This window comes from Hippopotamus amphibius, chromosome 5, assembly GCF_030028045.1.
Source record: "Hippopotamus amphibius kiboko isolate mHipAmp2 chromosome 5, mHipAmp2.hap2, whole genome shotgun sequence".
NCBI classification, from domain to species: domain Eukaryota; kingdom Metazoa; phylum Chordata; class Mammalia; order Artiodactyla; family Hippopotamidae; genus Hippopotamus; species Hippopotamus amphibius.
In genome coordinates this window covers 609,232-634,764 of record NC_080190.1, presented here as the reverse complement: position 1 = coordinate 634,764, position 25,533 = coordinate 609,232, and the positions used below count along the sequence as shown (strand labels likewise).

The 25,533-nt window shown below is 62.9% G+C and overlaps 1 protein-coding gene across 2 annotated transcripts in view; it reads left to right on the top strand.

Moving 5' to 3' along the window:
* Positions 1 to 6,909: 6,909 nt before the first annotated feature.
* ADGRA1 (adhesion G protein-coupled receptor A1) overlaps positions 6,910 to 25,533 on the top strand; it is a 33,224-nt gene continuing 14,600 nt past the window's right edge. For both annotated transcript variants that reach the window (XM_057737433.1, XM_057737432.1), the window contains exons 1-5: positions 6,910 to 7,148; positions 7,811 to 8,003; positions 15,340 to 15,467; positions 16,572 to 16,695; positions 20,894 to 21,039. In XM_057737433.1, coding sequence (XP_057593416.1) covers positions 8,001 to 8,003; positions 15,340 to 15,467; positions 16,572 to 16,695; positions 20,894 to 21,039 — 401 coding nt within the window. In that variant the 5' untranslated portion in view covers positions 6,910 to 7,148; positions 7,811 to 8,000. The remainder of the gene's footprint in view (positions 7,149 to 7,810; positions 8,004 to 15,339; positions 15,468 to 16,571; positions 16,696 to 20,893; positions 21,040 to 25,533) is intronic.

Below are 25,533 nucleotides of genomic sequence, written 5' to 3'. Positions count from 1 at the left end.
GTCTTTAATCCATTTTGAGTTTATTTTTGTGTATGGTGTTAGGGAGTGTTCTCATTTTTCACATGTAGCTGTCCAGTTTTCCCAGCACCGCTTATTGAAGAGACTGTCTTTTCTCCATTGTATAGTCTTGCCTCCTTTGTCATAGATTAGGTGACCATAAGTGCGTGGATTTCTCTCTGGACTTTCTATCTATATTTCTGTTTTTGTGTCAGTACCATACTCTCTTGATGACTATAGCTTTGTAGTATAGTCTGAAGCCAGGGAGCCTGATTCCTCCAGCTCCGTTTTCCTTTCTCAAGATCGCTTTGGCTATTCATGGTCTTTTGTGTCTCCATAAAAATTTTAGGATTTTTTGTTCTAGTTCTGTGGGAAATGCCATTGGTAATTTGATAGGGGTTGCAGTGAATCTGTAGATTGCTTTGGGTAGGACAGTCATTTTCACAATATTGATTCTTCCAATCCAAGAACATGGTATGTCCCTCCATCTGTTGGTGTCGTCTTCAGTTTCTTTCATCAGCATCTTATGGTTTTCTGAGTACAGGTCTTTTGCCTCCTTAGGCAGGTTTATTCCTAGGTATCTTATTCTTTTTGACTTGATGGTAAATAGGCTTGTTTCTTTAATTTCTCTCTCTGATCTTTCATTGTTGGTGTAGAAGTGCAATAGATTTCTGCATATTAATTTTGTATCCTGCATCTTTACCGAATTCATTGATTAGCTCTGGTAGTTTTCTGGTGGTGGCTTTACGATTTTCTATGTATAGTGTCATGTCATCTGCAAATAGTGACAGTTTTACTTCTTCTTTTCCAATTTGGATTCCTTTTATTTCTTTTTCTTCTCTGATTGCCATGGCTGTGACTTCCAAAACTATGTAGAATAAAAGTGACGAGAGTGGACATCCTTGTCTTGTTCCTGGTCTTGTTCCTGGTCTTTCCAAAGAATCCGCTTTTAGTTTCATTGATCTTTGCTATTGTTTTCTTCATTTCTATTTCATCTACTTCTGCTCTGATCTTTGTGATTTCTTTCCTTCTACTGACTTTGGGTTTTGTTTGTTCTTCTTTCTCTAGTTGCTTTAGGTGTAAGTGTAGATTGTTTATTTGAGATTATTCTTGTTTCCTGAGGTAAGATTATACTGCTATCAATTTCCCTCTTAGAACTGCTTTTACCACGTCCCATAGGTTTGGAATCATTGTGCTTTCATTTTCATTTGTCTCCAAGTATTTTTTGATTTCCTCTCTGATTTCCTCAATGATCCACTGGCGGTTTAGTAGCGTATTGTTTAGACTCCACATGTTTGTGTGTTTTCCAGGTTTTTTTCTGTAATGGATCTCTAATCTCACAGTGTTGTGGTCGGAAAAGATGCTGATACGATTTCAATTTTCTTAAATTTACCATGGCCCTCTTTGGGGCCCAGCCTGTGATCAGTCCTGGAGGATGTTCTGTGTGCACTTGAGAAAAACGTATATGCTGCTGCTTTGCGGTGGAATGCTCTAAAAATATCAATTAAATTTGGTTAATGACTCAGGTCTGGAAACTGGACTAGTCCCTCACGTGTAAAACCATCTGACCACCGGATGTTGCTATTTCTGTCCTGACCCCGGGTTTGAGGTCCACATGGGCGACCTCGATGCCAGCCGGGGAGGAGGAGGCGATTTGACTGAGGACTGTTGAAGCAGAGGACACTGGCTGTGAAGCTCTGCATTCACAGCTGCCCTGGGACCCACACTCACCTCTGAAAGCAAAGCATCTTCCTGCTCTCCTCCCATCTGAGGAGGAAGGGAGTGCTGTCACCTTCCCACAGCCGAGGTTGATGTTCGCTGTCGTGTCATATGCAACCTTTACTGTGTTGAGGTATATTCCCTCTATGTCCACTTTCTGGATAGTTTTTATCATAAATGGGTGTTAAATTTTGTCAAAACTTTAACAAAAGCTGGGGCTCAGCTGTCTCCCCCTTAGTAGACCCTTTGCTGCCCTGCCTGTAGTCAGCCGGCCTCCACAGCATTGTAGACAGGAGGCCTCCTCGCCCGAGCCCGTGCTGGCGTGTGCTCTCCACCAGGTACTGGTGGGAGTACCCCTTGGTCTGTTGAACCCCAACCTCATGTAGAGGGATCAGGGGTCTCCAAGGCTGCCGTGCGTGTCCGGGACTGCCTGTGTGGGTGCGCAGTCCAGACCCTCGGAGGTGACAGTAGGCAGAGGCTGGTCTACAGCTCAGGGTCCTGAGTCCCGGAGCACATCTGGAGGACCGATGGCACATTTTTTCCTGCTTTGAGACTGTCCCTAGCAAGTGTTCTGTTTGTACAGTTTGCGAGGGAAGCTCAGACTAAGAATGGAGCTGTGGGTTTGTGCTGTGCAATGCCGGCTCTGGGTACGATGGCAGGAGCTGCCTTTGGGATGTACCACGTGGACCTTGCAGAGGACGGCTGTGGACACCCTGTCTTGAGCGGACGCCCTGAGGCCCACAGCTGTCACGTGTGGCAGAGCGCCTGGGTCACCACGGCTGTCCCACTGATGGTCTCACCCAGGGTGTCGGGAGGAAAGCCGTGCGCTGGGTGAGAGGGTTGCAGCCCCCACGTGGCCTCAGGGGAGAGCAGGGCGCAGGGCTGGGGGCAGAGCTGAGAGGGGACAGGCTGACCCAGGAGCCGAAGCAAAGTGGCAGCTCTTCAAGCATCACCGTGCAGCTGAGGGCAAGCCTTCCCTCCCCACGCCCTCCCCCAGCAGCAGCCCTGATTCCCCAGGCCCCCCAGCCGGGTCCCAAGTGGCATCCCAGGCTGTTCTTCCTACGCGTACATCCTCCAGGCAAACTGGCGCCCTGGGGGCCCTCAGCGAGGCAGGGCCTCTCCCTCCCCCACCCCACCCCCCTCTGCCTGAGCCCCGCGCCCCCGCCCTGTCACAGGCCAGCCCACCGGCAGCTGTGGCTCCAGGACGCTCTCCGGAAGGGGGAGGGGCTTGCAGTGAGGGTTTGGGCTCCAGGAGGGTCTGAAGGTTACGAAGGAGAAAAGATGTGATTTGAGGGGAGGAAGGAAATAAAAATTGGGGTAAATTGGAAATTGCCAGAAAGAAAAACAGAGAAATGGGCAGTATACTCCTGACATGTAAGCGTGGTCTTCTCCAGGTGTCCCTCGCTCTTCCCCTCCCTTCAAGAGTCTTCTTGGGGACCCTTCTGATGGGCCAAGGATGCAGCTGGTGGGCCAGGGCTGAGAGCCCCGGGGGACGGGGGGCCCGGGGCCGGCCGCCAGCACGGGGCGTTCAGAGTCCACAGACGGGTCCCGCCCCCACCTCCCCGGACTCCGTTCGCCGTGCGGTGGCCCCACAGCCGGCCTGACCGTGGCTCGTGGGGCCCGAGGGGGGCCTGCTCAGGCTCGGCCACGAGAGCCCTGCACTCTGCGTGCACCCGGGAGCCCGGCAGGGATGTGCGTGGGCACAGACCCCCGCAATGCTTCTCAAGGTGAACCCCCGAGACCCCTGTTCTGTGAGGGGCCCACGAGCCCCCGGAGGCTGCCCAGTGGTCACCGGTGGCAGCGAGAGATTGCATGGAAGTAGCCTGGTCCTCTGGGGGCTCCAAGAGGCTTCAAGAGAGGACGGGCGACCATGAGAGCTGAGTGCGTTTGCTAATTTTACTATTTGGTTCTCAGACTCGGCTTGACCTCAGGGTAGAGTGAATTTGTTGGCGTAAATCTTTGTTAGAAACGTTCTGCACAAATTCAAACTGACGCTGTTAGGGGAGAGGGCTGGTTGCCATGGCAACTGGAGAGCGGGTTTCCATTCCGCTGGGTGAGCCGCGGATGCGAGCGCACGACGGTCGGGCATCCAGCCTCGGGGGCCGGACTGCGCGCAGCCCGGAAAGGCCGCCAATGCCAGTCTCGTCCAGCACGCGTGGCCCCCGGGAAACAGCCAGAAAGCGAGAAGCCCAAGGACCCCTGCCGTGCTCACAGAAGGACAGCTCCGGCCCGAGACGCCTCAGCCCCCGGGCCCTGCGCCCAGGCCTTGTCCCGTCCTCAGTGTGCGCCTGCGTGTGGAGCTGGGGCCAGACCTGCGCCCAGGGAGAGGGGCCAAGGCCTGTGTCCCCCGGAGCTGACCCCCAGCGCGTCGTCTGACCTGTGACCCCGTCCACTGTGAGGCCGTCCAGAGGAGCCCAGCAGCAGCATCCGGCTGTTCTTGGCCTCACACCGGCAGCCTGCAGGTTCCCGGAGGCCCCCCACCACCCCGGCTCTCCACCCACGGCAGGGTTCCCCTCCCAGAGGAGGCGGGCCCCACGCTGCCCCCGAAGAGAGCCGTGGGTCACCCCTGTATCAGAAGTGACTCTCCCTCTTGGGGGGGCGGATAGAGGGCTGGGGCTGCCCAGAGGAGGTTGGGGGGGCCGCACCGCCGCCTTCAGTAGCGGGGAGTCCTGAGCTCACGGAATGCGCCAGAAAGGGGCCTTTAGGGAAGGGAGGTGGGGACTCAGTGCGGTGAGGTCACCGAGGGCCTGCCCTCTGACGCAGACACTTGTTTCACCGCGAAGAAGCGCGTCTTTCATGTGGATTGAACGGCAGCCACGCCACACAAGTTCCAGGAGTGAGTTCTAGTGCTAACGGGAGGCCTGGGCCTAGTGGATGTGGCGCTCAGAAGATGAGTCTTTGGTGCATGAGAAACTGTAAAGGGCAAAGAGTCCACTGAACCTGTCTCTGTGGTCGGCTGCAAATTCTAGAAGGCAGGGGCTCCGCTCACAGACAGCAGAGAAGCTCAGGGAACAGGGCAGAAGGCGGCCCAAGGCTCCCCAGTCAGGGCCACCCTGAGGCCCCAGGAGCAAACGAGGACACGTCCGCATCACCAAGCACGGTGCCCGTGACTCTGGGACGCAGCCCCGTCCATGGGGGTCCCTCGGGGTCCTCTGAGCTGAGGCCGTCATGTTAGGGAGAAGGCCTGAGGCTCCTGCAATGCCAGTGGCTGCGGGCACAGGGCTGGCCCATGGTGCCCCGCTCTCCCCGGCCTGGCTCTGCCACACTGACCCACGGGCCAGCAAAGCAGCCAACAGCCTCGGTTTCCCCATCTCACAGGCGTGCTGCTCTGCGCCAAGTACAGAGCCTGGTCACCGTGTGGGGCTGCGCGCGGGGACTGCGGGGCCCACGTTCCTTCCCCGGGCAGCTCGGAGGCCTGGGCCCTGGGTAGCCAAGCCCACGGAGGAGGTGGTACGGCAGCTCCCAGCCCCTCACAAAGCCCGAGGACCACAGACGTGGCTCCCGGGGCGGCCTCTTCCTGAGAAACCACCCCATCCTCACTCAGGCTAATACTGGGGTTCAGGGGGCGGCCTCCACCTGGTCCAGGCCCCCGTGTACAGGGTGAGGATGTCAGCAGCCAGACAGGCCTGTCTGCCTGAAGTGCCTCCTTGGGGGACCCCCACAAAGCGACTGGGGACCCTCTACGTGCCCCACCCGGACCCCTGGTGAGTCTGGGGCTGGATTAACCTTTGCCTTTGGAGCCCATGGGCCCTAGTCCCAAGCGTACAGGGTGGGACAGAGGCCTGGCCTGGGAGGGGCTGCTCAGGCCCCCCCTGCCCCTGCCCTCTGCATCCCTGCGGCATCTCCTGTAAGTTCTCCCAGAACACCTCTGGTGCCAGCCCCCACCTGCCTGAGGCCAGGGCAGGTCACCATTCCCCGGCCAGGGCACAGGGACCGCGTGGGAGGCGGGGCCGTGGGCAGAGGGGCGGCCGCCCCAGGGCCCCTTCCTCGTGCCCCTCCTGCCGCCTGGGCACCTCGGCCCTGTGACGGGCTGCTCGTGCCTTCCTTTCTGTCACCTCTGGGCTGGGAGCCCCTGACCCGTGCCGCCGGTGCCCCTTCCCTGGACAGCCTTGGAGGCAGCTGCAGGTGGGCTCAGCCCTGCGGGGACCACTCCAGCCTGGGGGAGTCTGAGCGGAAGGCCCCCAATCCAGGGCGGGCCTTCCCATCTCCCCCCTTCACCCCACTTGTCCAGGGCCACCAACCTGGGCCCCCAGGGAGCTCCGGCACCCTCCAGTCCTGAGGGAGCCGCCCCAGGGCACCAGGTGGGCCGGGCCTGGGCGGGAGGCTCTCCACTCAGCTCCGACACCACTTGCTGGGAGACTGAAAATCCTTTCACCCCTCGGGGTTCCCTGTCCCTGGCTGGCATCAGGACCACCGCAGCACCCCGCAGAGGGGCAATGGGAACACCGGGAGGGACGGGCACAGCAGTGCTGGGAACTGGTGGGACGGGGGACAGGCATGGGGAGACCCCACTCAGAGGGCTGCTGGCCGGGCCCCCCCCCCGGCCGCTGCAGGCAGGGTCCTGCCGTGTCCCCTCCTCCCCTCCCCTCTGCTCGCTCGCCGTTCCTCTGGGTGCCCCGGCACCGGCTCTAGCACCCAGGCTGGGGGCTGGGTCCTGGACGGGGAGGGGTCTGGGGGCGCCCTTTGTGCATGGCCGAGACCCGTCCACCCTGGCAGGTCCACCCTGCTGACTCACGCTGGGTTGGACTCGTGGGTCCACCTCAGTGTGGCCATATTTGGATTTGAAAATATTTTAATACAAAGACTGAAAATTCCTCCAAAATCAACCTCCCTGCTCACACTTCTGTCCTCAGAGCCCCAGACGGACAGGGGTTTCCTTCAAGAATAAAACAGAATCGCCCGGTCCCCCTTCTGCCTCCTTCAGGGAGACGTTCTCATGTGAGTTGTCCAATTCTGTTGGAAGCGAAGGCAAAACCGCCGGTTGTCTCTTTAAATCGGCTCCGCGGTGTGATGGGGCCGGCCGGCTGGCTGGGAAGAACCATTCCCACCCTGCCGCGGGGAGCCGGCATCCGCGCCTCCCCCATCCCCATGGTTACGGCTCCTGCTTCCCGACCGTCCCTGGTCCCTGGCTGTCGCCCGCCCGCGGGAGCAGGCGCAGGGGCCGCTGGCATTCCTCGCGCGGAGTCCGGGAAGCCGCCTGCTGAGCACGGCAGCGACTGTCTGCTCCTCGGCTCTGACTCATCCTCCCGGCGGCGCAGAGCCCCGGCCGTCGCCAGGCTGCAGCCCTGCAATCTGTTGATAACTCTCCTCGCGGGCTCGGGCGCGCGGCCCCTGGGATGGAAAACTGCTCCCCAGACCGGGGAACTCGCCGCGTCTCGCTGCCAACGGGAAGCACAGGACCACGGCCACTCCTGCTGTTTTCGCCAAAATAGGTGAGAAGCTGGGCTGTGTTTCTCCGGGGTCTGCACGGCAGGCGGGCCCTCCGGGCCAGGAGGCAGCAGGACGTGGGGGGAGGCGAGGTCGAAGGCCGCTGGCCGCCGCGTCCACTCCCCCGGCCGCTTCCTGGCCATCAGCGCCAACCAGGGGCGGGCGATTCCTGCTCTTCAAATGCAGATTCTGCACAACTTTGGGTTACACGGACGGCGTGGGGCCACCCGGGAAACCGGTCTGTGTGGGGAGGTCTGGCCACGTCCAGGAGCGGAAGATTGGCCCGCCCGGGTCTGGCTGTTCGCTGGGGGTGACTGGGGTCTCTTGACTTGCACGGACAGGCATGCCGTACGTGCCTTCTGCAGCCTGAGGTCGGGCGGAGTGTCTCGTGCGGGGAGGGCCGGCCGGGACTGGGTTTTAAATGTGGAGAAGGATCTGCTCCCCCGGGCTCCATCCCGCTGAGGCCCTGAGGCCCCAGGCTGTCCCACAGCCTCTGCCTGACCCAGACGCCCCGAGCCAGAGACTCCAACAGGCTGGCCGGGTGGGGCGCTGCCAAGAGGGGGCAGACTTCGGGAGATGCCGCTGCCCGGGCTGGGGGGTGGGGGGGCCGCGAGAGGCAGGTGGCCGGGGGGAGCCCCGCCCGCCCTGACCTGCTCTGTCCTTGCAGATGGGGGCAGCCCCTCCACCCTCACCCGCCCCATCGCGGTCGCCCGGGGCTCGCCCCTGTGGCCGCTGCCTGGGACCTTGACCTTCCGGACGGCCATGGAGGCTGGCGGGGAGCAGGGTGCGACGTAATTGGCCGCGCCGTGGGCACCGTCTCCATCCCCTGCTCACACTTCAGTAACTTTGCTGCTCTCATGGTGAGTCCACGCGGGGGCCGGGGGGGGCGGGGGGGGGTCACGCCAGGGCTGCCGCCCCTGCTCACGGCCCCCAGGCAGGACACCCGAGCTGCCGTGTGGTCAGCGGGGGGCGGGGGGCGCGTGCCGGTCCGCAGCGGGGGCCCTGGGGGCGGGCCCGGGCGGGGGGGGCCGGGCTGCCTGCTCCCCTGCTCTTCAGCGGGTGGCTCCGCGTGCCCCATACTAATTAGTGGCAGGCGTGCTGCAGTGGTGAATCACCGAATCCGTGGAGGAGACGGCGTCCCGCCCCGCCCCGGGCTGACCCCGGGCTGGGGTCCCTCCCGCTCCCGGCCCCCTGCCCCGCACCGACCCCCCTCCCGTCAGAAAGTTCTGGCCGAAAGGCAGAGGACGTGGGTGGGCTTCAGCGGCAGGTAAGGCAGGCGCGGCAGGCACAGAGGACGCCCCGCTCGCCAGCCACGGGGGTGCGGCCGGCCGGCATGCGGGGCTGGGCCTGCAGCCTCGGGCGCGTCCCTGGCTGCTGCCGGCTGGATCCCGGAAAGGGCGGTGCGCCGTGAATGGTGCTTTGTGCGAGCGCGCGAGGGGCAGCGGCCCAGCGCGTGCAGGGAATGCCGATGGTCGAGGACAGCGGGCCGCAGCGGCCGAGCCTCGGTCCCGACAGCGGGGCGTGCGCGCAGACCTTCGCAAGCCGCGGGTGTCTGAGTCACGTGTCCATTTTCCTCCCGTGGGAGTCGCGATGTCCAAACAAGAGAGGCGTTTTTTGCCCAAGGTCAGCCTCGTCTCGCAGAGCTGCCCCGTGGCCCAGAGGCTGGGAGCCAGAGGCCTCTGCCCCCCGGGTGTCCGAGGGGGTGTGTTCCAGGCGCAGCCCGCCCGCGCCCGGCTCTGTGCCTGTCACCTGTTGCCCGCAGGCCCCACCCCCAGCACCGCCGGGGCCTCCGGGAGCTTTGCATCCTAGGATTGAGATCCTCATTTGCAAAATGGACCCTGCGGCGGGCAGACAAAGGGTGGACAGAGCCGCTGCAGGAGGTGGGGGTGGGGCAGCACCGCCCCGGCGGCCCCACCGCACTGGATCCAGGTCCCAGCATCAGGCCCGGTCTTCGCCTCCGTCTCTGACCCTCCGGCCCTTCTGTGCAAAACTGCGGGGCCGCCCGAGTCCATCCGCACCCCGCGCTCGGCTGCCAGCCCTCTGCAGGCTGGCCAGTGCAGGACTGCGCCAACCCACGGAGCGACCCTCACCTGGAGAGTCTGGAATCTCAGCAGTTTGTCGGGGTTTTATTCCTAACAAACAATATTGACACGGCAGAGTTTCTGAAAGGAAAGGAGACGCCAGCCTAACCTGTGAGGCTGCGGTTCTGCGGCGAGCACTCTCCTGCGAGCGTCTGGGAGCGTGTGGGGTCCGCGTCCATGGCCGCCGGGGGCCGCGGGGAGGAAAGCCAGCGGGGGCGGCTCCGGCCCCGCACCTGGGCTGCCGCGCTCCGGCCGCCGGCTCGCGCCTGGCCCTGGCGGTGGGCCGGCTGACACCAGCTCCTGGGCCCCGAGGGCTCCTGGGGGACGGACCCAAGTGGAGTCGTGCTGAGTCCTGAGGGTCCTCGTGCAGACCCGTGGGTGCCTGTGCCTCCTCCTGAGTGCGCTGCCGGTGCCCCTCGCGCCGACAGGGTGGCGAACGCCCAGGCCCCCCCGGGGGCTGGGGGCCTGCAGCCCGGCCTCCGGCAGGGCAAGCCCGGGCCTCACGGCCCGCCCAGCGCTGCCCCTCGTCACAGCGGGGTGACCGCAGGATCAGACCGCACGGCTGCTTCTGCGGTGATGCTGCTCAGATTCAGACTCAAGCAGGTCCCAAAACACGTGTGCCTTTGCCCGCGTGGTCGCCCACGTGGTCATCCGCGGTCCTCAGCATCAGGGCAGAGGAACACTGTCCGAGGGTGCGAAGGGACAGGTCCGGAGCTGCAGTGAAAACCGTGCACGCCTGGGAGCTCTTTCCTTCCCACGGGCGGCGCCGGCACAGCCACTGCTCCCCAGCCACGCCTGTCGTGGGCAGCGCGATGGGCGGGCCCCGCACGCGGCTTCCCCGTGGCCTCCAGTCGGGCCCAGAGGGTGACCCCCCCACCCCCACTCACGGATGCTGTGGGGCAGATGCCACAGAGACCCGCCTGGCGGCGGCGCTTCCACACGGCCCGGGCCCAGGAGGCGGCCGCGCTGGCTCTGAGCAGGCTGAGCAGGTCCTGCAGGGCCCGGACCCGGGCAGGGTGAGAGGCCAGGCCGCCCTGAGGGCGGGTGCCACACGGGACGCCCCGGGCCACACCGAAGCACCGAGTTCCAACAGGAAGGGTGGAAGTAAAACCGCAGAGAGACCAGGGTGGACGCAGGGCCGGGGCCGAGGCGCGGCGGGAGGCGGGGAGACGCGAGGCGCCGTGGGCTCCGTCCGAGCCGGAGGGACGCGGGCCAGGCCCGCGGGGGCGCCCGCTCCCACCTGCCCGCCACCCACGGTGCTTCAGCGCTTCCGCGAGTCCCTCCAGTTTGCTGCTTCTTATTCAGTCCAATATTTAAATGTCCAACAACTTATAAAACCTGCCTTCGTCTCACAAACAGCGTCTGTCGCCCACCTTGTGCTTCCTTTTAGTGTTGACAGTTTTAAGCAAGTAACCCCCGGTCCGGAAGGAAAGGCCGCGGTATTTCTCAGTGTGTTTTCTTCAAAGTTCTTCCTAATGCGACCAGCCCACACACCCTCAAAATAAGACGGCAGCAAACCACACAAATGTCCAAGCAGGGTGATTTGTAGGCTGAATGAACAAATCACTTCTCTCCTGTGTCCGCCCCTCCCCCGGGACGCCGTCAGGGAAGGCTGACAGGGGGCGAAGTTCATGGCTGAAAAGCAGACATCCGGCCGCAGACTCCACCGAGATCCGTCTTGGTCGGGACAAGCCCGGGCGGAAGCGCCAGCCCTGCCCACCTTCGGCCGCCGGCAGGCCCGGGCTGGACGCCTGGACGCACGGGAGGACGCCCTAGACGGTCTGGACGCGGGAGGATGCCCGTAGACGGTCTGCACTGCGGCCAGGAGAGGCCACTTTGCTGCATTTGATCAGACAAGTGACCCCTGACCTAACCTCTTCCGTCCTTTCTTCTTGTCTTTCTTAACAACCTGATTTGTTTGATTGCAGAACGTACCAAAAAGAACACATCCAACTAAAATCATAATAAGATGTAAACAAAAGGGAGAAACCGAGTGGCCCGGGGACTGCTGCCCTGGGACCGTCGCTCAGAGCCCCCAGGCTCTGGGAAGCAGGAGCCCAGGTTTCCCAGGAGACACATCTTGGCCGTGGCTCCTACTGCAGCCCTGCTGGCACGGACGTGAGCGGGGATCGTGGGCTCCGGCCCCACAGCCGGGTCAGAACCACGGCTCCTGGCAGCTGGCATGTGGCCTCCCTCACCAGGAGGCCGGTGTGGCCTTCGGCTCCCCACTTCCTCGGGGGTGCTCTGGGCCGCTCTCCAGCCTCTCTGCCCTGAGGGCCACGTTCCATCCACCATCCCTGGTCCCCAGAGCACTGCTGGTTCCACAGCCTCGAAGGGCCTTGTCCACCCGACACTGTCTGACCACATATTGGACCGTCAGGAGGGTTTTGCCCGTGGAATGCCTGCAGAGTAGCTTCTTCCAAGAGGAACTCGTACATGTGTGAACTTTAAAATATAAAATACGTCACCATTTTGCATTACCTACTTTGAATTTTAAATGTCACCTCTAAAAATGTAGAAAGCACTGTTGATAACTCTGATGTGGAGAGAGGGAACGAAAACAGGAGGCCAAATAGAACTGAATCTCTGTTTCTCCTGAAACATATACTGTGGGTGCAGCTGCTGGGGTGTCAGCGCCCCCTCACCAGCATGTGACGCCTCGAACCTGGGCCCTCGGGTGAGAAGGAAGGGGCCCGAGAGCGGGGTGACCTCCAGGCTGCCCCAGTACCAGGCTGGGCCCTGTCGGGAGACACGCCTGTGTCCGGAACTGACGCTCTGAGATGTTTTCCTGCTGCAGGAGAACCGGTTCTGACTCTCATTAGGCTTAACTACAGGGGTTTTGTGTGTGTGAACCGAAACCGGCAGGTAAGAGGCGTTTGGAGGTCAGCCCACTGCTGCGGGGACGGGCGCTGCACGGGCCTCCCCGTCGCGGGCCGCATGTGCCGGCGGCCCTCAGACACAGGGCACGGGAAGCACGCGCTGGCTTTGCTCACCCCTCCCCCGCCAGCCCTCCCCCCACCAGACAAGCGTCAGGGGTCTGACCTCAGTCTTTAGGCCAGAGCCCACAGAAAACAGGGAAGGGGCTCGTGAGCCCCCCGAGGGGTGGACGCAGCCCGGGCACGTCAGCTCCAGGCCAGGCACCAGAACACGGGTCCCAGCTGAGCCAGTGAGAGAAGGCTGGAGCAGCTCTTGCACATGGACGTCAAACCAGTAACAGAGGCCCAGGTGCACCTTTGTGAAGAGGCAGGTGGTCTCAGGCCCGGCTGACGTCACGGGAGGGACAGACCGTTGTCTCTCGTGAAAAGAACGACACGCACAGGCCCGGGGACGCCACCGGTGCCCAGTCAGACCCGAATCCAAATGCTTGACCCGGAAAACCTGCTTTTCCTGGACATTTGCAGTGAGTTGCATCTGGCAGGAGGCCGGCGCCCGCAGAGCCTCACAAAAGCAGAAGCACCCTGGGACTCAGCCCGCGGCCCCTCCCGCCCTCGCCCGTCGGCAAAGGCTGCAGAACTCGGGACGCGTGAGGCCCCGGCAGGTAGGGCGCCAGCGGGAGCCCAACGCCCAGAAGTGAGAACGGTGGGCCGTGCGCCCTCTTTCTTGTGGAGCATCTGTTCTCCACCAGGAGACCGCCCTGCCCCTCGTCACGGAGGCCCAGCCCCGCCCAGACGGAGGCTCCTGGTTGCAGGACGGTGGGCCCCGCAGCCTCCGTGCTCCCAGGGTGTGGTGTGAGGCCTGCGGGGATCTGACCACAACCCTCGCCTGGGCCGAGCTTCCCGGCTGGAGCGGGCGGGACCTCCAGGTCTCTGCCGGCACCGCAGCCTCTGCGTCCTGGTCACTCTGACGCCGGCGTCTCTCGGCTGCCTTTCCTCCCGAGCGCGTGACTTCTTGGACTTTGGGCTGTGTGTGCAGCGTGCCCCCAGCTGAAACCCTGTGTGTCTGGACAGGGGCCGTTGGTGTTCTGTGCACGTCTACACCTGCCCTTCAGGCTTCCCGGTCCACGGACGGTCAGGATGGTGCGCAAGGGCTACCCGTGGTCTGCCGATCGGACGGCGCCCCTCCCTGGCCACCTGCTCGTGCTGGGTCAGGGCACTATTTCTGGTTCCCCACGTCAGCGGGGCCCCTGAGCAGCCAGACCCTGAGGCCCCCTTGGCGTCCGGGCCACTCACCGCCTTTTCTCAGGTGACTGAGCTCCATCGGCTGCTGCCACGACCACAGAGACCCCGTCACCAAAGTCCCTGCATCGGAGCAAAGTCGGGGCGCAGAGGCCCCAGCCGGGCCCCGGGGTGGCTCCTCTGAGCACGTCCCCGGCTGGCCGGGCCTCGTCTCCACTGGGCTGACAAGACACGTCCACCAGGAGAGAAGCAGCCTGAGCCCCGAGGCGCTGGCTGCCTTCCTCCCACCACGGACAGCCCAAGGCCGTCTCGGGTTGCCTCTCCGTCCGTCCGTCCCCCACGACTCCGTCCTGGAGGAGCCGGCAGCCGCCTCCACGGCCCTCGTGGCCCCGGGAGGCGCCGAGCACGCGTCCACGTTGCTCCCAGCCTGGGGCGGGTGCGTCGGCCGGGACGCCGCTGTGGTCTGGGGCACAGGGCCGGCACGGCGACAGACCCGCGACCCTGACCACCGGCCACGTGGGCACAGCTGGGGCAGCTCAGGCAGCCTCACAGGGGACGCCAGGCCGCCCCCCACAGGCCCCGCTGGCCTCTGGGCACCGGCCCCCAGCCTGCCCCCCAGAGCCCGGCCTGTCCCCAGGGCGGTGGCGGCAAAGCAGGCGTTGAGAGTGGGGGCTGGGGGGCAGGTGGGGACTCCACCCTCGGACCTGGGCAGCGGGGACCAGAGCAGCCGCTCGACCGGGCGCGGTGTCCCCTGCAGCAGCCGTGAGGAAGCCCCACCGCGCAAGCGGCTTGTACCAGGGAACTTCCTTCTCAGGCCGGGGGGCTGGGTCCACGGCCCAGGGCCTGCAGGGTGGCCTCCCCTGAAGCCCCTCCCGCTGTGTGTGCCATGGCCTCTCCCCTGCCATCCTCCTTCGTACAGCGACTCTGGCCCCTTTGGGGCAGGGCCACCCCGGGACCTTATCCAAGCTGAGCCGCGTCCCTAAAAGCCACCCCCCTGGACTGTGGGGACAGCTCGTCCACAGCAGGGTTCTCCTGCGACGCGGTGACTCACGCCACACAAAGCGTCCAGAACAGGGCTCGGGGCAGGCAGAGGGTCGGAGGTCAGAGGTGGAGGCCACGGGCTCCTGCCCCAAACTCCCAGCCTCGTGTGCCCTGAGCCCCCGGTGCCGCCGCAGCAGAGGAGGGTCCGGCCCCTCCGGGCCCCCCCGCCCCGGCCCTGGCGGGTGTGCCTGGCTCCGCGGCAGGGCTCTCCGGGGGCTGCGGGGGGTGGGGGTGGCCTCGGAGCCCGCGCGTCCGACGCAGAGGCGGCTCAGCTCGCCTGCCTGCTCCGAACGTCCCGCCCGGGGCATTCTGCCCTGCCTTTCACATCCTCCAGGGAAAATGTGTGTCCTCTGAACGCTGACCTTCGCCCCTTTACCTGGGCTGTGCCGCACACGGAGGCGGGACTCCCTGGGGCGCTCCAGCCGGTTCACACCTGCTGCGCTTTCTCCACTGACCTGAGTCAGCTCTGGGCGGGCTCACCGAAACGTGCTACAGATTCTTCCGGGAGACCCTTAAAAGCAGGCTTTAAGGGGGTGTGAGGCTGGAGAGGGACTGGGGGTGATTTGGGGTGAGCCTCACGGGGACAGCTGTGCCGTCAGACAAGCACACTTGACCGAAGCAGGCGGCCCGGGGGGCGAGGAGGCTGGGGGGCGAGGAGGCTGGGGGCCGACCAACAGCGGCCTCAGCGGGAGGCTGCCCCGGGGAGGGGCCGTCAGAGCCCCCCGTCGACGCCCGCCGCCGAGCGGACGGTGGGGAGCCCACGGGGCCGCGCGCCACCTGCCCTGAGCGCTCCCCGGGGTGGGGGGCCCTGCCCCGGCCCCGGCTGGACCGCTTCTGCTGAGACCTAGCAAGCCTCCAGTGGATGCAGGAAATGCCTCCAGCGCCTTGCAGGGCGGAGGCTGGACCTGGGGAAAGCCCGGCCACGTGTGTCACACGGGCCCGCTCCGTGTCCTTTCCAGGATTTGAGGACTGTGCTGTCCCTGCCCCAGTCCCCAGGGGAGTTCCTGCACCCCGTGGTGTACGCCTGCACGGCCGTCACGCTGCTGTGTCTGCTGGCCTCGGCCATCACCTACGTTGTCCACCGGAGGTAAGGCCCGCTCTGCGCTTCACCTTCAAGGCACCCTCTCCTGCCCTCACGTAGCGAGGAGTCCCTGGAAGGGACTCCATGTGTGGCCGGCCAGCTCGAGCCTGCCCAGAGCGCGGGTGGTCCTGGCGGCCGAGGGTGGCCGAGTGCCGGGGGGCAGCCACGCCTTCCGTCCTGGGCCTCCCCACCCCCTCCCCCATTCTTATCACATCGGGTGACACGCGTTCTCCTCCAACGGCACAGCGTCAGGTCAGGGGCCCCGACAGCCCACGTCCTGAGGGAGTTAGAGCAGACGCAGAACCTTTGAGCAGGTTGGCCCCCTGCCTGTCGTCTACAGGGGAGTCCAGTGGGTTTTCTACGGAGCTGGTTTCCTGGACGCCTCTGCCTGGAGGCGGGGACGTCCCTTGAGGGCGCCCTGGGAAACGTGAGGAGGGGTCCTGGCCACCAAAATCAAGGTCGTGGGCGCAGCCTAGGCCACGGTCATAACCACGGTCAGGGAAGATGCTTGAGAACGTCCAGGGCCACGGTCATAGGTGGAGGCTTGAGGGTGTCCGAGGCCAAGGTCAGGGGAAGAGGCTTGGGCGTGTCTGAGACTGTGGCCATAGGTGGAGGCCTGGGAGTGACTGAGGCCACAGAGGAGCTGTGGGCCTAGGCTGAGGATCTGTGTTTGCCGTGGCCAGGGCCGGGGGCTGGTCGTGGGTATCCAGGTACAGGCGCGGCTACGGGGTCCCGCCATGGTCGGTCAGTCACGGCCTCCTCCTAAGGCACAGCCTCTGCTCAGGAAGGGAAGAACCCTCTTCCGGGGCCCAGGAGGCAAGACTGGCTTTCCTCCCCATCCTCCCCCCGCGACCTTGGACACGTCACAGAGTCCCAGGGCCTCAATGTCCTCATCTGTCCGACGACCAGAGGCCTTCTGGTCACGGCCATTCCGGGGTGGCCGCCCGCTCAGGCGGGTTCAGGACATCCATCCGTCCTGCCCTGCCCTGCCCTGGTCTTCCTGGGGGGCTCTCCTCGGCCCGTCTCCATCCCACGTGGACGGGACGTGGCGCTTGGAGAAGGGGGCTCCCTTCCACGTCCGGCCCTGATCCGAAGTCTCCGTCCCCACAGCGCCATCCGGATCAGCAGGAAAGGCCGGCACACGCTCCTGAACTTCTGCTTCCACGCGGCCCTGACCTTCTCCGTGTTCGCCGGCGGCATCAACCGCACCGAGCACCTGATCCTCTGCCAGGCGGTGAGTGCCGTTGGGCCTTCGTTTTGCGACAGAACCTGAAGTGTTTACCGAATGTGCTACCAAGGGGAAATGTGATGATTGCCTTGTTGATGAAACAATGTCCGAGTGGTTGTGCAGATGTTTCTTATGAGGGGACAGTTAAGCACCCCGTGCGCCTGTATCACAGGCTCCCCTCCGTGTGCGTCTGACCCACTCGCGCAGCATTCGATCGCGTCGTTTAGTTTATTTTCCAGTCGGACCCGTTTCCTCCAAGGCCCCTGGTGACACGGTAACGAGACACTCACTGTCCAGCAAACAGGCTCATCGCGGGCGTCGGGACGCGTCTCCCGCAGAGACGGCGGGGCGGGGGGGGCAGGAGCACAGGCTGGACCCCCGCTCCCCCGGCCCAGGGAAGAGTCCGCGGGCGCTGGCGAGCAGCTCCTCATCCGGGAGAGAGTGCTGTCGCTGGCAGGTCACCAGGGGTCCGGGCCACGGAAGATACACGTGCCCCACCCCCCAAGTGGGGCTCCGCGGGGCTCGCCCTGGGGAGGTCCGGCCCTCTCAGGTGAAGGGGAACATCGAGAAGAAGTCGCGGAGGGGTCCTCTTCCCACCCCACGCTCCCCTGACCTTCCTTAAAAGGGGAGGAGTATGACCTACCCTCCAGTCCTGACAGTGCCCAGAAGCAGCCCTTCTGTCAGCGGTGAGTCAAGGGCAGAAAGTCCAGGCGACTTTGCAGCTGGACACCGACGCCCCTCGTGATCTCCCGCCTGCAGCCTCTTGCCAGCCTGCCCGCTCCTGGCCTTAGCTCAGCCCAGTGCACAGTTCCCTCCAGGTGGACAGTCCCCTCCAGGCGGGCAGTCCCCTCCAGGCGGGCAGACACCTCCAGCACACAGGCAGGGTCCGCTGGGGGCTTCCCCACGGACCACAGGCCATCTCACCAAGGACCCACCAAGGATGCCCTGGGGAGGAGTCAGGCTGCGAGTTCCTGCCCCCCACGCCTTCCCACCTGCACACAAGGTGCCAGGCCTGTGAGGCAGGACCCCAGGGGCCCCCACACAGAGGAGAGGTCACTTTTCTGGGAATCCGTGTTGGGTCCAACCAGCCTATCGGGAAGACAATGCTGCCACCTGCTCGTGGACCCCGGCAGAAAAGTCACCAGCACATCCTGAAAACCATGCAGAGGGGCAGACACGCTTCCGAAGCCTCTCTACAGCATGGGAACGCCCCCCGGGAGAGCCTCGGCAAATCCAATTTACGGTCCGCCTGTGAATACCTGCTGAGACGCGGAGCCATCTGGAAGCAGTAAAATGAACTGTCACCTTTATGTCCACACGTTGTCACCAGCACTCCACGTGCCAGGACCCTGTGGTGGGAGCCCCAGACCCGGCAGTGCAGCCAGCCCCAGGCCGCCCCAGCCCCTACGGCCCTGGGAGCCCCACCCCCCAACCTGGGAACTGTCCCCAAGTCCGCTGGCCCAGACAGAGGCTCCGGGGGCCAGATGTCCCTGTGGCGGCCAAGGCCTGGCCAGTCCAGCCGGTTGGACCCCGAAGTGCGTGATGGGTGGGGGCGGGCAGGCCTGGAGGGTCTGGAGAGGCAGGGTCTGCAGAGGTCCTGTTGGTGTGAGACACACTCGGTCCCCTCGTGCTGACAACCTCACGGCCCCATGCGGGGAGCAGCCTCCGCCCCGGAGTCCGTGCCAGTCTGGCTTCCCGACCACGTTTCCAGCAGGAATCACTGGGCCGGGGGTGGGGCAGCACGAACAATGTCCCAGTGGGAGGGCCAGCCACGCGAGCTGACGTCACCCGCCGAGCGCCCGCAGGAAAGCTGGGGAGAGAGCAGGTGCGGGGCTGGTGGCCGCCCCGTGGGGCCTCCGCTCGCTGGAGGAGAGAGACACCGGAGACAGAGCCCAGAACCAGCACGGCTGGAAGGTGTGAAGGTCGATGTCCTGTGTCGAGCCGCCCAGCCATCGTGCCCAGGCGTTTGGTCCAACAGCTTTCTGCACGTGTCTGTGGGGGTGTCTCTGCGTGACATGCACATTCGAGCCGTGGTCCGAGGAAAGCAAACTGTCCTCCCCAACACCGGCCTCATCCAGGACCCCCGGCCTGGGCAGAACACAAGTCTCAGTAAGAGAGACCCCTGCGTGTCCTGGGGCTGGGACCTCCATCTCCCGCCTTTGGACGCGGCTCAGACTGAAAGCACACGGTCGGCTGTCCTGCAGATTCTAGGCATCTCTGCCTCCGTGATCACACAACTCATTGGCGTAAGTGTGGTTCTGCTCCGACCGGCAGCCAGCCTGCCCGCACCGTGACAGCGACAGCTCACCCCTGCCCCTAGCCTGAACACAGACCCCGCGGCCAGCCCTCCCCATCCAACGGTCACCCGGAAATGCGTTACAGGGACATGATGAACGAGAGCGGTCCAGCGCTCGGGATGGCTGGAGAGAACAGACGGTTGTTATGGTGATGAAACCATGGCCGCAAGCCTCCCTCAAGGGCTCTCTGACATCCCCAGCACAGGCAGCCGCCGGCCCACTAATCCCTGCGCGTCAGCGCAGCCCCGGGTCCGGAAGCGTGGGCTCTCTGGACGCCGCGGCGGTGACCCTGCGGCCTCTCCCCGTGTCCAGGCTGAAGCTGGTATCTGGGAGGCAGAGTCCTGCTGTTTGCCCCTTTTCATCATCCACGAGCCTGCCCTGTCCGGACAATGCTCGGAGCAGACGGACCAGGGGCAGGGCCGGCCCCCCCCCACCTCCCGCCTCCCGGCTCCGGGCTCCAGCTCCTCCTCCCGGTCCAGGATCAGCCCCTGAGGCCGAGGGTGGGGTTCCTTCTGAGGCCATGTCTCTTTCTGTTTGCACATGACGAGAGCCACCCTGCGGCCTTTCAGCCGAGGGCCAGGCCGACACGGTCCCCTTTCCTGCTTTTCCCGCTGCAGGGAGTTCCGGCCCCTGGGTCCCTGGCGCCTCCTCCTCTCAGCCAGGCTGGGGTGAGGCCGTGAGCGCGAAGCCCCCGCGCACACACGGCGCGACCAGGAGGCCCAGGCCGGGGGGCCGAGGGAACGGCTGGAGCCCCCCACCTGCAGGGAGCCACCCGAAGCTGCAGACAGCCCGGGGAGTCCCCCACCCGCCCCGCAGCCTTCCCACCTGCTTCTGTGGAGCTTTCTCATACGGAGAAGTTGAAGTCTGGGTTTGATAGACCATCGTAACCGTGCGATGTTCCCTTTACCCGGAGAATCTCTGTATTCCTTAAACACGGACGTTCTCTCCAATTACAGTCATGTTTTACGTGTCATTGCGGAATGTCAGGTCATTACTTCAAAGTAACCTCATTTTACAGAATCGGATGGAGATGATGGGGTGTGGAATACGTAATTAGCTAACGCAGAGCCGCCGCCGTGGGCAACTGGGGCTGTTTCCATAGTAACGAGCGACCCTGGCAGGGAGTGAACTTTGGCCTCTGACCCCCAAGGCGTTTTTTTGGGGTTTTTTTTAATACATTTATTTATTTATTTATTTATTTATTATTTATTTATTGGCTGTGTTGGGTCTTTGTTGCTGCTCACGGGTTTTCTCTAGTTGCAGCGAGCGGGGGCTACTCTTCATTGTGGTGGCTTTTCTTGTTGCAGAGCACGGGCTCTAGGCGTGTGTGCTTCAGTAGCTGTGGCACGCAGGCTCAGTAGTTGTGGTGCACGGGCTCAGTTGCTCCGCGGCGTGTGGGATCTTCCCAGGCTGGGGATCGAGGTCACGTCCCCAGCATTGGCAGGTGGCTTCTTAACCACTGCGCCACCAGGGAAGCCCCCCCGCAAGGCGTTTTTTTCTCACCCGTGTACCATGAACGCCGGCGTCCCGGGAGACCCCACTGCACCACCGCCCCTCCCCCTTCCCTTGGTGGGTACCCGTGGGGCGGAGCCACGCCGACCACACGGGCCTGTGCACACAGCCCTCCTGTGGGAGGGTGTGCTCGCCACTAGGACCACGCCCCGGGCGTCGTGCACACACCTCTCTGCGGGAGGGCCGCGCTGACAGGTCCAAGGGCCCTCCCGGCCCATGCGTCTCCCCCGAGCTCTGAGCCCCTGTGACGTGTGGCGTCTGCCCTGAGGACCCCCGTGCCCCCTGCTGGTCCCACTTCCGGTCACCACAAGCCGTGTCCTGAGGATGCCGAGGGGGGGGCGTTCGGGCTCGGGGGGGCCGGGGCGGGGCGGCCGGCTCACGGGCTGTCTCCCCAGGCGGGCATCGCGCTGCACTACTCCACGCTCTCCGCCATGCTGTGGATCGCGGCGACCGCCAGGAACATCTACAAGCAAGTGACCAAGAAGGCCCCGCTGTGCCCGGGGCCAGAGCAGCCTCCGTACCCCAAGCAGCCCCTTCTCAGGTACCGTGCTCGCCTGGCCACCCCCACCCGCCGGCTCCAAGACCCCCCGGCCCTGGACACAGCAACCCAAGGTTCCCTGTGGCCTGAGGGTGATCGGATGGGAAGGTGGCCAGGGGTGGGCTGGGGCGCTCGCCTGGGAATGGGGTCCGCACCCTCCAGTGCGGCTGAGTTGCCGCTGGGAGGGCCCGGCGCCCGCCTCGGGTGGGCACGGGTGGAGACGGCGCCGCCTGGGTCAGGGCCATCCCAGCGGCCTCGGTTTACTCGCGGGTCTCGGAGCGCTGAGAACGAAACCTGATCTCAAGGTGGCCGCACGGCCTGGGCACGGAGCCGGACGGGGGCCCTGCTCCAGCTGGTCGTGCCCATCACTTCCTCGGGCCCGGAGGGTTCGCGGTGGACACGGTAGGAGCAGGCCTGGGGCCAGCGGGAACCCCAGACTCTCTCCTGGGGTCCGAGCCAGGGAAACCCTGGGGCACCAGCCTGCCTGGGCCACGGCGGGGGTGCGTCCCACGTCACACCGAGGAGCCGTCTCCGCTCCTTTAGACAAGGACACGCCTGCCCCGTCACTGGGCGGCCGTCCGTGGCGATGATCAGCGTTCTGCTGGGCTCTGCCCTTCCATTTTCTGAGCCAAGACTGACTCCAAATCAGCCGCTGGCGAGAGCCAGGCTCAGGGCGGCCTGCGTGGCCCTGAGCCTGGGCCCCAGCTGCCCAAAGCCGTCCGGCCCGCTGCCGTCTCCAGGACGTCACCTGAGCTCAGAGCGCGCGCGCCTCGACCACCTGCAGAGCTGCCTCAGGGTGCCCGCGGGTGGTGGTGCACCGCTCGGCCGGAGGCTGCCCTGGGGGGGGGGGGGGGGCGCTTGGTATTCGGGAGCCTTTTGCCTGGCATCCCTGAGACGGTCCCACCCAGGGGGTCCCTGGGAAAGGCAGCTGCTGCCGCTGCGAGGCTGTGGCCTGTGGGGGCCGCGGACGCGCAGCCCCTGCGACAGAGCTCTGTCTGGCTTCACGTTTGAGGGGCCGCCGGCCCGTCCTCAGGTAGCCCACAGCCCGGCAGAAGCGCCCACTCGTGGCAGATTTAAAACAGGCCCTGCGTTGTTTAAGTGAGTAACGCGGACCCCCCCCATCCCCCCCACCCCCCAGGTTCCCAACAACGATTTTCAGGTGGAAACAGACGCGTTGCCAGGTAGCAACCAGGGCTGGTGGCGCTTCCACAGCGGCTCGGGCCAGGCAGGCGGGATTTCATCATCTCGTCCCCTGCCCAGGTGGCCCCGCGTCCCCTGGGTTTAAAAATCACTCTCGAAATGCGTTTCCGGGTCTGAAACTGATTGAAGAGCTGCCTGGTTTTTGAAGGATGGGGTGGAGCCTTGGAGAAAGCTGTGCTTTCCTCGGACGGCTTCAAAACGCGTGTAACCCGGCTGGGCAGCCGGCGCTGCGGGGCTCCACGGCCCGGGGGTGGGGGTGGGGGCCGGCCCAGCCGCGCTGTCACACCTGCAGGTCGCTCAGGGAAGCTGGCCACGGCTCCCGGTACTGCCTGGGGACCCCTGCCACACACACCCCCGCCAAGGCCCACTTCCTCTGGTACCAGACGCCTTGATGCTGGGGCGTCCACACCGTGCTGTGACCCCAGGAGCGCCCTTGGTTACCGCCTGCCCGTCACCACCCCCTCCCGGCATGCCCACCCCCCACGGGTGCAGACGTGGGGGTTGGGGGCGTCTCCTCCAGGCTCCACCGAGGGGCCTGCTCTCCCCGCCCACCGCCACGATCTGCCCTCTCTGGCGTGGCCCGGCCTGGGGCCGGTGGTGAGTGTGACGGGCCTGGGCCTTCTCCAAAGAGACCAGATGCTGACCGTGGGGACCCCGGAGGCTGGGGGTGACCGTCCGGGGCTGGAGGCTTTCCTCCCAGGCCCCCGGGGGCTGACAGAATGCCCCCCCCACTGCGGGTCCTGCAGCCTGTACCATCGTCCTCCTCAACCCAGACGCACCCTTTTCCGGGGGATCTTCCCGCTGGCCCCACCTGGGCATCCTTTCACTGCATGCCCGACCCCACTCCCAGGACTGGTAAGTCGCCTGTGCTTTACCAGCAGCAGCAGGAGTTTAGCTCCTGCAACTTCCTGGGAGAGGCAGGCTGCCAGGGCGTCGCGCGTAAGCTGTCAGAGCAGAGCACAGCTTGTCTTGCTGGACCCCCGGGAAGGGCAGGGCAGCACCGGCAGAGGCCAGAGTCCCTGCACCCTCCCAGCCAGCTCCACAGCTTTCCAACGAGAAATAAAAAGAAAACAGTTGTGAAATCCCACACAAATGTTAAAATCATTTTCTCTGTTTTTGCAAAAGAGGCCATTGGACACTGCATGGAGAATGCATTGAATCTGGAGGGCATGTTAAGAAGTGTCACCATTTTAACATTATTAATAATATCCAATCCATAACACAGGGTGTCTTTCCATTCACGTAGGTCTTCTTTAATTCCTCCCAGGAATGTTTTACAGTTTCCAGTGCATGTATCTTGTGCCCCGTGGTTAAGTTTTTTCCTAAGTATTTTTTATGCTGTTGTAAATGGGATTGTTTCCTTAATTTTACATTCAGGCTGTTCATTGCTAATGTATAGAAATGCAACTGACTTTGTGTGTTGATCTTGTGTCCTGCAACTTGGCTGAATTTGCTAGCTAGCTCCAGTAACTTTCATGTCATCTACACGTAGGGAGTTTTACTTCTTTCCCATTTGGATGCTTTTCTTCCTTTTCTTGCCTAAACGCTCTGGCTAGGACTTCCAGGACTGTGTTAGTCCTCTCTCTTTTGCTCTTCATCTAGCTAACGGTTGATGAATTCTCTTAATCTTTTTAAAGAACTGACCTTGATTTCATCAATTTTCTCTATTTTTTAATTTTTTTTTTAAATAGGAGACATTTATTGCACACACTCCATCAGGCTCCCTGCTAAAGGGCTGGCTGTGTTTTACAATTATTCACAGTTTGTTTAGAATAGAAAATGTGTCTGACATAAAGTAAGTTTAATAATACCTCATAGTTTATAAAGTGCTTTCACACATGGAGGGAACATGACTATTAGTATTTTACAAAATGAGGAAACTGAGGGATAAAGAGATGCAAGGGCTGTCCCAGTTCATACATCAGCAGCTAATTCGTGGTCGCCTCTATTGTACTTCTCTCTGCTCTAGTGTCTATTATTCCCTTCCTTCTATTGATCTGAATTCAGTTTGCTCTTCTTTTTCCTAGTTCCTTACAGTATGAAGTCAGATTCTTGATTTGAGATCTTTCTGTTTCGACTGTAGAACTTTTGACTATGAATTTCCCTCTGGGCACTGCTTTTGCTGATCCCAGAGGTTGTGGTATGTTGTGAGGTTTCTTCGTTCATCTCCAGATCTTTTATGTTTGCCCTTGTGATTTATTTCTTCCACCCACTGGTTATTTATGAGTGTGTTGTTTATTTTCCACAGATCATTAGGTTTTTGAGGGAGGCAGGGAATCTCTCCAGAATTGTTCTGAAAGCCTTAGAGACAGCTGAGTGAGGAAATTCCAGCTCGATTGAAGGGCCAAGTGACTGAGGGGAGAGATCTTGATTCCTATGATGGGACACATACAGCATGCCTGCCACATCGCATGCCATGGTCACTTTGCATCCATCACCCCCCCACACCTACCTGGTACCTCACAGTTTCTTCATAGTCATGTGACTGTCACCCCACAGTGGACACCAACCTCCTATATGCATCACGTCACCTGTGTCACCCCCCACCCCATGTTTTACTGTCCCATCACATGTGTCAGGACACGCCAGGGGCACTCCGCACATGTCACCGTCCCCCCCACGTCAGTGTCGCGAAGCTGGGCGTTGCCCCACGTTGCTCCCTTCCCCCCCCCCACATCAGGTGGAGCCCCATCTTCCCAGCCTTCCCTGCTCTGTCCCCCCAGCCCCTCTCAGCCACCATGGTCCTCTCAGACCACTCTCCATTCTGCAAGCCTCCCCCCGCCTCAGGCTTCCACCCACCCCCCATTGCCCCAGAGTCCCCTCCTCGTGTGGAAGCACGTGGGGCCCTGACGCTCGGCTGCCACTCCCCAGCCTGAGCCCCCGCCTTCCCCCGGCCACCCCTGTGAGGACGAGGACACCTGCTCCCACCCCATGGAGATGGCCCCTCCCCATGCCTGCCGCTCCCTCTTCTCCTGCAGGAGGGTCTCCCCGGATCCCATGGAATGTTGTCAGCAGTCACCCCCGGACATACAGCAGGGACTTTGCTATGTCGTCCCCCTGGACCGAGGGAAAGGCCTGCCTCCGCCCCTTTGCCTCCTCAGAACTGGGCTCACAGCTCCTCTTCGTTAATGTCGAAACCACACATAGATAAATGATAGCCATTCAGTAAATACTGTTTAATTTGGCCTTGAATGCGTAGCAGTGCTAATCTGAGCTGGGTGCTGGGGGAAAGCTGTCTAATCGAAACCCCGTTCTGACACGAGGACCAGAGGCTCAGCCTTCATCACGGGACCCCAG